This window comes from Ostrea edulis, chromosome 6, assembly GCF_947568905.1.
Source record: "Ostrea edulis chromosome 6, xbOstEdul1.1, whole genome shotgun sequence".
NCBI lineage: Eukaryota > Metazoa > Mollusca > Bivalvia > Ostreida > Ostreidae > Ostrea > Ostrea edulis.
The window spans coordinates 84,573,306-84,587,480 of record NC_079169.1 but is presented as its reverse complement, the minus strand read 5'-3'; the positions used below and the strand labels follow the sequence as shown (position 1 = coordinate 84,587,480).

The following is a 14,175-nucleotide window of genomic DNA, read 5'->3' as shown; positions in this document are numbered from 1 at the left end:
TCACAATAAGATTTAATTAGTGACAAATACAAGAGGTACATGGGCCACATCGCTCACCTGAGTCACCTTGGCCCATATTTAAAGATTTTCCATACATATTCTCATGGAAAACTTTATCCCTATTGTGGCCCCATCTTACCCCCGGGGGCCATATTTACAAACTTCAATCTGAACTATGTCAGGAAGCTTTCATGCAAATCTCAGCTTTTCTGGCCCAGTGTTTCTTGAGAAGAAGATTATTAAAGATTGTCCCTATATATTTGTATGTTAGACTTTGATCCCCTATTGTGGCCGCACCCTACCCCTGGGGCCGTGATATTAACAACCTTGAATCTATACTACTAGTATGTCAGGAAGCTTTTCATTCTTGAGAAGATTTTAAAAAGATTTCCCCCTATATATTCCCATTTAATTTTTGATCCCCATTGTGGCCCCACCCTACCCTCCGGAGCCATGGTTTTGACAAACTTGAATCTACACCATGTCAGGAAGCTTTCATGTAAATAAAATCTTTTCTGGTCCAGTGGTTCTTGAGAAGAGGGTTTTTAAAGATTTCCCCTATATATTTGCATGTAAATCTGTTATCCCCAATTGTGGCCCCATCCAACCCCGTGGACTTGAATCTGCACTATGTCTAAAAGCTTTCATGTAATTTTCAGCTTTTCTGGCTCAGTGGTTCTTGAGAAGATTTTTAAACGACCCCCACCTTATATTTGCATTTTTGTGATTATCTCCCTGTTGAAAGGGGCATGACCCAATCGGAACTCCTCGAATGTCTCGCGCACTCGACATAGATCTCGGATGTAATACGGTGGCTTCCATGAGTGAATTTGATGCATTGCCAATTGTAATTTAGGGTCATAATTTATCAACTACACTAATATGAAATACAAGTATTGACATAAAAGGGAAATGTGATTTTTCATTAGTCTGTCATAATCTGACTTTGGTGTATACCCCCTATCCACATGTTTCAAAACCAAAGAAACTGTCCTCTGCCACCTCAGGTGAGCTAAAACGATTTCAAGTTTTACGAAAAACATCTAAGCATCTGGTTGAACGAGACTTCTACCACTAAGCTTTTGAATGATCTAGATCTTAAATTTGATGTATTCTCTTTTTTGATTGGTTGAATGTTTACTTATACGCCAATGAAATAAATTGACTCGTAAAATATACGTCTTTTCTTTCAAAATGGCGAGTAGACGTGATAAAAAATCCTTCACCAGGTAATTAAAAGATATATGGCGCAAACCTAGGATGTCACTCATATACTAGTTGTACTTCAGTATCAAATTCTGCTTTATATTTTTCCTAAAATGGCGTAAGCTTGAAATACAGGTTACTCTTTGCTAACGAACTTCTTGATAACTTGCAACACAGGGACCCGTCACGTATAATTGTCCGTATATTCATATATATTTATTATATATACTATAGGTATATTTTAATTCCACCAGGAAAGACATTCAAAACGCCCGCCCGCTTTAGGCGCTTGTATCATTTCTATGAACAATACACATTCCTTATGTAAATGGATTCTGCTCAGTTTATAGAGTACCTGGCTAAAGATTCAGGGGCCCCAGGTTCCAATCCCGGTCTGGTGCTTTGCATTTTCTCCCTAATACCTTTAGGGTTGTAGACCAGCCCCTGGAACTGACAGGAGAAAACGTCTATCAAGTGATAAAGATCCAGGGTTGATCGGGCCCAGTCCAAAGACTATTTCCACCTAAGTAGCTACTTATAGCTACCTAGGTACTTAAACCAACTCCAGGTAGCTATATTTACCTACTTTTTCCTTTACTTGCATTTCATGGCCAAATGCAGGAACAGCACAATATGGTGTGTACCAAATTTCTTGATTCACTTACACTGACGATGAATACCACAAAAATATTGGACAAAAGATGATTACTTTCTAACCTTTCAAATTTGCATCAATAACTACACCCAGTTCCATTTTCTAGGAGCTTAGGATCAAAGCTACGTGATAAGAAGTCTAGAATGTCTTACAAATCTGTATTAATTTTAAAGATTTCCTTCATGCATTATTACATTAAAGGTTTTTGAGGCGATTTTTCACGCATTTCCTCTACATTCTCCATCCTCGTTAAGTATATCGTGGGTCATGTTCTTTACACTCCGAATTTTGCCGTGGACATGCACAACATGATACTTAAAACGACTGACCTGTTTAAAAGATGTGTCTTAATTATTATTTATTTATATTTTTAAAAATAGGTAGAAGTAGCTACTTTAAGTAGGTTTAAATACCTAGGTAGCTAATAATAGCTACGTAAGTAAAAATAGTCTTTGGACTGGACCTGTTGATGTCTCCAGCATGTTCATGAAGAAGTTTAAGGAGAGAAAGAAATGTGGCGGTCAGACAGGTTTGATGATTGCTAGTGGCCAGATGGCTCAGTTGGTAGACCACCTGACTAGAGATTCAGGGGGTTCCGAGTTCCAATCCCTGTCAGGCCTGTTGCATTTTCTTCCTGCCTGTTACATTTCAGGATGTGCAATTATATAAATATTGCATGTAGTTGAGGGTAACATTGAAAATTTTACCCTGAGAAAACCATTGTCGACCGAAACGTAGCAGTATTTGTTTTATTATACTGAATGTTATATAAACAACAAAGCAGAAAGACTTACGTCTGTTTACATTTAATCAATCACTGTCATGCGATCTTTTGTATATCGATGCAGCCATTCGTGTTTATTACAAACGCTCAAACGACGTCATCTAACAATCTACGACGAACCGTACACACATAAATTTGGCGCATGTGATAATTTTTATTATTATACTTTCATGTAAAATACTCGAACCTGATTGGTCGAGAAGCATTTGAAAAAACATATTGTTACCCTCTGAGAACAGAAAACACGCGACCCAGGTTGATAGTATCTAGCAACGGGTAACAGTACTTGACAACGGGTGATATTATAAAAAATTATCACATGCGTCAAATTTATGCGCGTACGGTTCGCCGTAGATTGCTAGACGACGTCGTTTGAGCGTTTGTAATAAACGCGAGTACCCGCATCGAAATACGAAATATCGCACGACAGTGATTGATCAAATGTCAACAGACGTAAGTTTTTCTGCTTTCCAGTTTACATAACATTCAGTATAATAAAACAAATATTGCATGTATTTGAGGGTAACATTGAAATTTTCACCCCTCGAGAAACCATTGTCAACCTCGGCTACGCCTCGGTTGACAATGGTTTTCTCGGGGTGAAAATTTTCAATGTTACCCTCAAATACATGCAATATTTATATAATAATATCACCCGTTGTCAAGTACTGTTACCCGTTGCTAGATACTATCACCCTGGAACGCGTGCTTTCTGTTCTCGCCATTTTCACAGTATTGGTGATAATTCATACTTGCTTATGTTATAATGCATTCTACATCAAGATATATGAGTAAACCCATAACAAATATGACCAAATATTGCCCAAATGGTACCTTTAACAAATCCAATAATATATAACAGTCCCATGTTCTATCAAAAAAAAATATTCAAGATATACAACTGAAAAAAGGGATATTTTGTGTGTTATGCTGTTGCAGCTAAAAAATGGCTTTATTTTCAAGTTTTTGTTCAAAGAGATTTATAGAAGAAGCTTTTGGTAATAGAAACCAGATCAGTGAGAAATTATTCCACTTTTACGTGCAATTTATTGTATGTAAATCGAAAAAATATTAGCAAAATAATGTTTAAATATGTGAAAATGCTTGTACATTATGCTATTTTATAAAATTCCAATGTTAAAACTTACAAGTAAAAAAACTACATGTTAATTCATTATTTCAACTTTTGTTTTGCATTGAAAATTGAGTTGAATACTAAATAAAACATTATAGAAAAATTTGAGTGGATTATTCCAAACTTGAAAAAATGACGCATTTTTCTCTAACTGGCATAAAAATGTCCCAAAATTCTGTAATGTCCGCATCATGTGCATATTTTGGAATGCCTGATGACTTATACTTCTATACTCTTACTGGTAAGAGGCAATACAGTTACTAATGTATCTACCAAACAAACAGACTCTAGCTCAGTATTGCTAAGTTTTCTGACAGATATATTGTGTTTTGTAGTGTCCGCAACCCTGTAGAGTCCGTAACGGCTTTTTGATTTCATAGATTTTTTCAAGAAAATGTATTATGATTTATCTTTATGATAACTATAACTATTCAAGTATTTACTTTAAACATGTAATGGATTAAAATATTGTGAAAATATATGTTCAAACTCGAAATTTACACCCATAACATCTAGTGTATACATATTCAAAATCCTTCAATTTTCAGTCTAAAGTTACATATTTCAAACTAAAGTGGAAACTAACTAAACAAATATATGTCAAGATATTAATTGTGTAATGATAAATCTAAATATATTCCAATTTAATTATGTTACGCACACTACAGTAATGATATGTATTCCAATTTTCTTAAGTGTCTTAGACTAAAAGATTTCAATAAGCCACTAAGATGAGCAGCCCAGAGAGGTTAATGAAATCAAGGGAGAAGATAGAAGAAAGACAAAATAAGGAAAAGGAGAAATAGAGAGAGAGGGGGTGGGGTGGGGTAAAAAACAATCCCCAATTTCTTGCCACAAAAAGAGATTACATGAATGAAAAATACAGACAAAAAGAAATCTTGAGTGAAAGAAAAGGTTGAAATTGAAAATGAAATGCAAGAAAAGGTGAACACAAAAAAAAAAAAAAAAAAAAGAACAACTTTAAAAAGGAAAAGAATTAAAACCAAAAGGGGCAGAGAAAGAAATGTTATTTGTGACAAACATAATTTTCAGATCATAGTTATGGACAATGAGAAAAATGAGGTTGAAATCCCCCCCCCCCCCCCCCCCCCAAAGTACTGCTGGATATCTTAATACAATTCCTGTTCACACGAAATACAGAAAGTAGATTCCTCCTGCCCTGGGGAAACTAATGATAAAATTAGCGTCATACTTTCTGAGTCAATGTTATCCCCAAACAGTACCAACGACAAGTTATTTCATTCTTTTGATAATTAGTACTGTTTTAACATTATTTTGCAATCAACATTTAGTTCCAAGTTCAAGTTTGTTTGAATTTGAAAAAATAAATAAAAGAGTTGTTCATAAATTTATTTACAGTACTTGCATTGTCTACATCAGCATTAATTATCATTTCACTTTTATTTCATTACAATATTTCTGAAATAAGTGAATATAATAAAACATCTCTAATATTCTGTTCTTTTGATGATAAAGTTGGATAACTTGATTAAAAAAAACCCAGATGGTTAGTTTGAAAGATGACACTTCAAACTTGTATACACTTTATAATTGATATATAAGTATTATTTCCAAAAGTATCATTATAGCCCCCCTCTTTTTTTTTTAATTTTCCAATCATATTATACCATTCACTAACATAGAAAACAAGTTAGAGTTTAAGGTTTATAATTTACTTCATTCATATAAAATATGGATTCAATCAGAAATACTTCAGTAGTGTCCGCAACAATATAAAATCTGAGAGAAAACAAATAAGGGTCCTCAGTAAATTCTTTAATTTATGAAATTTACTCTATAAAATCATTCCTTAGAACATGTTTAATAGAATGAACATCTGTGACACCATCAATATTTTTTGAAACTGCATAACAATATATAATGAGGAAAAATTAATGGTCAATGTTATATGGTAATTCCCATCTCAAAAAACCCATTCTACAACTTTTGATATCCAATTTTCCAGAGTTGATCCTATGGCACATGAATTAGTCGAGAAAGAAACATTTATCAACATTGATTTTAAAATAAATGACAATATATTAGATATTTAATGTAGGATAACCTGTAGTGTCCGCAACAAAAATATCTATGTATTTTCAAAATTTAAGAAGAATGAAATGAAGACATACAGAATATTATGATAGATTTATTTGAATTTAGGAATATTCAATGTCATTTTCACATGATAATCATATAGGTCTTATGAGTGTTTGTAAATGTAAATAAACCTAAAAGATTGGAGACAAATTGGGCAAAAATATTAGTAGGACATTTATATGAAAATTTTTCTTGTTTTCAAAGAAAACCACAAAATTTTCTTTTTTATTTACTTCTTTCTGGTACATAGTCCAAAACCATTTTGGCCATGAACATTATCTTTGCATAAGTTTACTAGTTGTAACGGGTGTAATGTAGTGTCCGCAACACAGGTTCTTTTCCAAAATTTGATGTGGCATAACTTTTTTTTATAGAAATGCTTATATAAAAAAATTTTGGTTCTTGTACGCATACATATTGCACTTTTTAGGCAACATGTCAAAAATGTGCTATGTGGATTTTTAATTTTTGCTCCAAGTGCAACATAATTCGCACAAATACTGTGAAAATGGCATCTCTGAGAGTAACAATATTTTTTTTCAAATGTTTCTTGACCAATCAGATTCAAGTATTTTACATGAAAGTATAATAATATAAAATTTAACTACTAGCCCTGGGGCTAGTGGCAGTAATAAAGTTACTTGTCCAAGATCGTCAGTTGCTAGCCCATGAACAACTGATAGTAATATAACAAAACACATAAAAATGGAGTTGATACTTGCAAGCTGAAATATGAATATGCAAATAGTGGTCAGTTTCATACCTTTTATTATTAAACAATTTGTTTGATAGCTTCTGGCCAAGTGGTGAATGATTCAGTGTAATCATAATTTTAGGGCATTTAATACTTTCTACACGAAATGTTAACAACCTTTTAAGTCCAAGGAAGTTAGAAATTTTCCCTGGACCTTTGGATTTTGCAACATCTTGATCTTTTTTTTTTTTTACAGTACTTGCAGTGCGTGAGACTTTTCTCATTATCAAAGTACCATAGTCATGTGTTGTCGACTGTATCTGTCTAGCAGGTGAAAATGCCTGCTAGGGGATAAAGATCCTGGGTTGTTGTCTTTAGGTGTGAAAACATATAAGGAGGGAGGAATGTGTTTGTGACAGGTCAGACGGCTTCAATCCCCAGTGGTCTGATAGCTTAATTGGTAGAGCACCTGACTGGAGATTCAAGGGGCCCTGGTTCGAATTCTAGTATGCATTTTCTCCCTTTCTGTTACACATTGCCCCTACATATACTTTACCTTTTTACATTTCATGGAGGGTAATAAACATTTTAGTATGAATTTTACTTTTAGAAAATCTTTTAAAAATTAATGAACTAGAAAAGCCAAGACTTGTATGTGAAAGCAATTATATACAGTGTATATCTGGGCAGGGCCACAATTGGGGTTCAAAGTTAACATTAGAATATTCAAAATGAAATTTTCAAAAAATCTTTAAATCTAAACGGGCACAATTTATCAAGTGACTATCTTAATGTAGAGCAGATTCAGATTTGTTCACACTGACACCCGGAGTCAGGGGAATATATGATGGGTTTATATAGTCTTTTAGGAATTTAAACACACGGTAAAAAACATCTCATCATTATTAGAATAATTTGTGATTATGTTGAAAGGAAATACATATCTATATGTACATTGGTTCAGGCAATCTAAAATTTGGTTCTGACAAGAAGATTTCAGAGTACATACATCTGTAATGAAGTTATCCATCTCTGCAGTTGCCAAATATGTACCAAGAAATGAATTTTATTCACTGAGTATTTAGCCAGAGAACTTAATTAAAATTTGACTATCCAATGATATTCATTTTTTACATTCTAAGTGCACTTAATATCAGGAATTTGTATTAAATGAACTAGGTGTGTACTACCATTTGTTGTTTTGATTCCTAATTATTCCTGAAACGCCCCTCAGAAGAGCTCTTTCTGAAAAAAAAATATAGTTGTATGAATTCATTTTTGTATATACAGACTGCCCTATTTGTACATGTACCACTTTCTACCAAAAACTTTAAATTATTTCAAAGTTAAGAAATTCTGACAAATCAAAAGTGCTGACATGTTTGGTGACATGTGATAATGAAATTAATTTTTGTGGGAGTTTGTGCACTCTTTGGTGGCTACATGTGAGTTTGTTCTCAAATTTGTAGCATGAATACATGAGTCATGCAAATGATTTGCAAAGTGAATATGAGCATAATGAAATTACTGTGAGCTGTAGACTTATGTGATGTTTCTCCAGTGTAGGGTTAAGGGCAGTCTGATTAAAATCAAACCGTGCCACACCATCCCCATGCTCAAAATCTACATGCACGAAAAGTACAAGTCATACTTTGTCATATGCTATCAAATAATTTGAACCAGTTACAGTTAAAGAGGAGAATTGCAAAGACAGACATCGGCGCCAGCAGCGACAATTAAAATAAAGTTAAGGGCTGATCTCAGTCAGACTGGATTAAGGGATATACAACATGATTTTAATCTTCATAAAAACTAAATCTTGTGCTTATAAATGTTCTCAGATATTTTGATTGTTAATTAGAAGTTTTACATTTTGTATTTTTTTTTATAGTGAAGTTATTGAGATAGAGAGTCTTCTTTTGAATCTAAAGCAAAGGACAAAGAGGAAGTTGGCAGACTGTGATTCAGATGTGAATTCACAGGATTCCTGGAACAAAGATGCCTTCTTTCAACGAGTTCAAACCTTCTCCGTATCCTTTTTTGTCAAGCTCCCGCAGCGGACTATATTAGATGCATACAAAATTATGTTAACAAAATCCTCTATTTTCTATGTACTTTACCCCCCCCAAAAAAATCTAATTTAAAAATCTGTTATTTTTGTGATGTCATACTTCATACTCATGTGATACTTTATTGACCTTTGATAAATAAATATACCCATAGCTATATGGACCACTTTCTAATTTTTGTGAAGTGTTTGATTTTCAAGGATGAAAAACAAAACCAACTTCTCTGTCATACCAGTATTACAATATATCATGGTTTTGTTGACATATTTATTGTTCCTTAAATTTATCATATTACTACATGGTTTGGAAAACCTTCAGAGCTCTCTCCTCTACAGTGTGCAAAGTATGGCTGGATAAACTCGGAGTCAGACATGCTGCAGTGTGTTGTGTGCCGGGCCGTGATCTGTGCTGCATTACCTGTGAACTATGACCCTAAAGTCTGTAAGTTATATATACCATATCATGTCCCTTGAATCAAAGATTTGGGGGCTTAGGTATTTTGTCTATTTGTCTGTGGTTAAACACTTGAACATTGCTTGACAAGGTCTTTCTAATGGTGCCATGTTTGACAACTCTGTGACCATGGCATTGACCTTTGACCCAACATTAATTGTAAATTTCAAACTATTAAGACTGGAAAGGTTTTGACTCTTGGGTAAAAGATTATTGTAATTCTCTAACTATGACACTGCTTTCCAAGTTTAGTATATTGATAATAAACATTGTATCTTGAATTCATATTTAAGTCACAATTGTTCAGTGTACTTAGTAAAGAAACAAATTTACTTTTGCAGATCAAAGTTGTGTTAAAAAGTTAACGGACAAACTTACATCTGCTCATGAATATGCTTGCAAATGGAGGTCAAACCCAACTCCAGGTGAGAATTTGAATACTGTAAATTCTTTATAATCACATCATCTGCGATAACAGGTTTCAAGCAAAGAATAAAAATGATCGATTCATTGTTATTTGGACTTAATAATGGTTAATGTATTCTTGAACTAGAAATGAATGGTCACTACTTGTTTATACATGTGTGTTGTAGTATTTTATCTTATGGAGATAAATTCTGCATTGCCATTACAAATCTTTCTTTGTACTCCTCAAAATAGGAACTATTAAATTCCAATTACAGATTCTCTGATTCGTGTTCCAACTCACAGTAAAGCAGAGGTTAAAGAAGAATTCAACAAACGGTTACAGAGTCTGCTGCCATGTGGAAATAAACTTCCTTATATCAACATCACAACAATGGAGACTCAGGTAAAAGATTAGCACTGATACAGGCACATGCTCTCCTTTTTCTAGAAGTGAGTAAAACCAACCACTTTCTAAATATTCGGTTTGAATACGTTTACTTGTGTCTTAATTACTCACATACATGTACTCTATTGATTTTTTTATGTTTTTGACTCAGGAATTTAATATCACTTTCTCCTTTGCTGTAGGGGGTCACAGATGAAACACTAATAACTCTTGTACAACACCAGTTGATTAGTTCTAGTAGGGAGGGGACGGAGGACTTGGAAATTATGAAAAGAGCATCAGCCATATCACTTTGTGGATGGAAAAACAGGTATCAAACAAATTTTGGTTATACAGTTACCAATTTTCTGTCATATTCTACCTGACACTAGAGTAATTCTATTTCACTTTGATTATTTTGAGTAATCACATCATGGACATCGAAAGGTCATTATATTTTTCTGCAGTAAAGGGCACAGTCCATTGCTTTAAAATGGACAATGGACATGCATATTATGAGCTAGATTTGACTTCTCAAAACAATGGGGGAAAATGATTTATAAGCAAAATCGTTGAGATTTGAAATGCATCTTTTTTTCAAAGTTTCATTTCTAATGTGTCAAACATGACAATTGTATTTCCCACAAATTTTATATCAGTTCTTATAATTTGAATTCATATATATGATATATATAGAATAAAAGTAGCAACTATGAATCTTATTCTTGAAGGTTGTCATTACATTTACTTTATATTAATTTTTATTTTTTTAATTTATTATTTGTCGTACATACAAAAAAAAAATTTATGAAAGGATTTTTGAAAAATATGCAAAATCTTGCAGACGTTGGAACTTTTAACGTAGATGTGTACAAAAACCATACTCAAAACAACAGCCATTACTATATAAAACTTTTGGGAATAAGATTTTTTCTTTGGTGAGTATATCTTCATATATCCCACATTTTTCTAAAGTATTGATATCAACAATGAATGTATTGCAGGTCAGATGATGTAGAAGATATCTTGTCCTGCGACTTCTGCCGAAGAAACATCGGGTTGTGGAACTACAAGAGTCCACATTGGTACCAGACTTATCAAGAGAGTGAGTGTGACACTGCACAAAATTCTAGTCCGAGTCTGACGGAACCCGTCAGTCAAAACAAATATCAAAATGGTGTCGGGAAAGGAAATGTAAATTCTGGTGAAAACAAATCACCTGACCATGTACTCGAGTCGAGTGCTAATGTGGATCAGGGACAGAGTGAATCAAGTGACAATGGAGCTTCTGCTAATGATGGACAATGTGAAAGGTGTGAAAGTGATGGGCAATGTGAAAGGTGTGAAAGTGATGGAGATAAAGGAAATAATTCAATCTCAGAGACACATTCTGGCTCAACAGAGGAAACGACAAATATGGACATTGATGACAGTGAATTGACAAAAAATAAAGATGTGAAGAGTTCAGAGGACTCTCTAGACATGTTAGTAGTACAAACCTGTCATACATGTGAAAGTGGCAGCAACGATAATGCAAGTCCTGCAAGAGATTCTGATGATAGGGACTCAAATGAAGACAAAACTGCAAGTCCTGCAAGAGATTCTGATGGGAGGGATTCAAATGAAGACAAAACTGCAAGTCCTGCAAGAGATTCTGAAGGGAGCGACTCAAATGAAGACAAAACTGCAAGTCCTGCAAGAGATTCTGAAGGGAGGGATTCAAATGAAGACAAAACTGCAAGTCCTGCAAGAGATTCTGATGATAGGGACTCAAATGAAGACAAAACTGCAAGTCCTGCAAGATATTCTGATGATAGGGACTCAAATGAAGACAAAACTGCAAGTCCTGCAATAGATTCTGATGATAGGGACTCAAATGAAGACAAAACTGCAAGTCCTGCAAGATATTCTGATGGGAGGGATTCAAATGAAGACAAAACTGCAAGTCCTGCAAGAGATTCTGATGGGAGGGACTCAAATGAAGACAAAACTGCAAGTCCTGCAAGATATTCTGATGGGAGGGACTCAAGTGAAGACAAAACTGCAAGTCCTGCAAGAGATTCTGAAGGGAGGGATTTAAATGAAGACATAGAGGATAAAACAAGTCCTGTAAAAGATTCAGATGAGAGAGATTTAAATGAAAACGGAGAGGATATAGCAAGTTATGTAAGAGATTCTGAAGGGAGGGATTCAAATGAAGACATAGAAGATAAAACAAATCCTGTAAGAGATTCTGATAAGAGGGATTTAAATGAAGACAAAGAGGATATAGCAAGTTCTGTAAGAGATTCTGATGAGAGGGATTTAAATGAAGACAAAGAGGATATAGCAAGTTCTGTAAGAGATTCTGATTGGAGAGCAGACAAAGATGGACAAGAAAATGAAGACTGTGATTCCACTGGTGAAACACGGCAAAAAAGCCAATCAGAGACAGATACTAATAGCATTAAGGGAACAGAGTCTAGTTGTGAACTGGTAAAGTCCAATGGATGTTCAGAGGAGACTAAGGGGAATATAACAGCAAATGGTGTTGACACCAAAGGTAATTTTTGTCCTTTGAGTTTAGAACTTAATCATGACCAGAAAGATTTGCATACAGAAGAAGAGGACAGTGAAAATGAGAACACAATTCCTAATGGTGAAACAGAAAGCAAGTCGGAGACAGGTACTGATAGTGATAAAGACATGAAATCTGGTCATGATGCAGTCAAGTCCAATAGTTGTTCGGAAGAGGAAATGAATGGGGGTAATACTAAAGCTGTTGCCACTGAAGAGACAGGTGAAGCTCTGAAATCACCAGATATGCCACCAGGTGCTGAATCGATAAATGGTCCCTCTGATATTGGAGAGCTGCCAAGAAAGAGATTGAAATTGGTATGATGTTTTAAATTTTAAACCTGAAATTTAAGAAATAATGTTTAGAATCTCCAAATAATTAAAAGCTTATTTTCTTCTTTATACCAAGTTGAAAGGAAACATTTGAAAACAGCCAGGTTTTCTAGTGATTGTGCAGAAAATGTGTTGTACTCCTAACATGAAAAGAAGTGGTCTAATTGTGTCCTATAAAACAATAAAAATATTTGAATACACAACTTTTACAGAGTAGAATTTTTTTTTTCAAAAACTTTTACAGGAAGAAAAAGACAGTTTTGATCCTCTGGCAGAGCATCGAACATGGTGCCCTTGGTTACAGAAATCATGTGACACAAGCCCTTGGAAGCAGTCAAAAAGTGATGAATTGTTACCATGGAAGAAAATACTAAACATGGTGTGTCCCCATCTGAAGGAGAAGAATCCCCGTGAAATGTCCCTCAGCTTTCAGTACAAAGAGGTAGTTCTCTTCTGTAATAATTTACTGCAAAGGGCTTTCATTTTGCGGAGCTAAAATTTCGTGATTTTTATCGTTTGGTATTTCACTATGGTTTAAATTTTGCAGATAAACTCCTTCTCATGTATGAACTCACACCCTCATATACTTTGAACAGCACTTTGCTTGGGTTTTATTTTCGTTATTGTTAATATAATCGTGAATATAGTGAAAATTAAAACCCAAGCAAATATTTTTCCCTTTACAGTATTTTCACTAAATCATGTGTTCCAGTGTCTCCTTTCTGTTCAAAAGATGTTATTAACAAAAAAGTTTATATTTCTATTTTGTAGGTGTCCCCAGTTGTAGCATTAGAGAGAGTGCGCAGAATATTGAATGACTGGACAGACATGCATGATTAAAATGGAAAGTTATCATTCAAACAGACTGAATGGGAAAAAAACCCATGCCATACTAGTACTTTGATGAAGCTAAATTTTGTTGTATTCCTTGTCTATCTAGGAGATGTATTTCCTTCCCATCAAAGTATACAAATGTTGAAATTGTTCTGAATACATGTATGTTAATAAAATTTGAGGAGAATTCTTTTGCTTCTTTATATTTTTTGGCAAGTTTGTTACTTATTTTGTTTACTTTGGAGTTTGTTACTTATTTTATTTACTTTGGAGAGGTGTATTACTTTTCACTCTGCATTTGTTTAACATTCGATAATTTGAAACTCATTCACAGTGAATGGCAAGGTGCATGTATCGATGTCTGCAGGTTCTTAGAAGTATTTTAACACCAACACATACATGTACTTCATTCTTGTTGAACTGAAAAGTTCAGGGTCTGAGTGAGAAAGGTCAAGGTCATGTATTTATGCTTTGCCACCATTGAGCTTGGTCATGGTGAGAAGCATAGAATGTATATATAGTATTTTTCATTTCAGTAACAA

General features: G+C 34.2%; 1 protein-coding gene across 1 annotated transcript; it reads left to right on the top strand.

Annotated features, from left to right (window-relative positions):
* Positions 1–1,135: 1,135 nt before the first annotated feature.
* Positions 1,136–13,824, top strand: LOC125646808 (protein starmaker-like). The gene is made up of 9 exons (XM_048873348.2): positions 1,136–1,229; positions 8,487–8,624; positions 8,954–9,105; positions 9,459–9,542; positions 9,801–9,928; positions 10,114–10,241; positions 10,915–12,784; positions 13,044–13,241; positions 13,571–13,824. Exons 1-9 carry the CDS (start codon positions 1,195–1,197, stop codon positions 13,637–13,639), a joined length of 2,802 nt encoding a protein of 933 aa, XP_048729305.2. The 5' UTR covers positions 1,136–1,194; the 3' UTR covers positions 13,640–13,824.
* Positions 13,825–14,175: the final 351 nt, after the last annotated feature.

What these genes read in the sequence shown, in the direction of transcription:
- LOC125646808 (XM_048873348.2), top strand. Translation starts at nt 1,195, where the DNA reads ATGGCGAGTAGACGTGATAAAAAATCCTTCACCAG. An exon ending in TCACAACAATGGAGACTCAG is followed by an intron (nt 9,929 to 10,113) that starts GTAAAAGATTAG and finishes CCTTTGCTGTAG; the next exon opens with GGGGTCACAGATGAAACACT. An exon ending in CAAGAAAGAGATTGAAATTG is followed by an intron (nt 12,785 to 13,043) that starts GTATGATGTTTT and finishes AAACTTTTACAG; the next exon opens with GAAGAAAAAGACAGTTTTGA.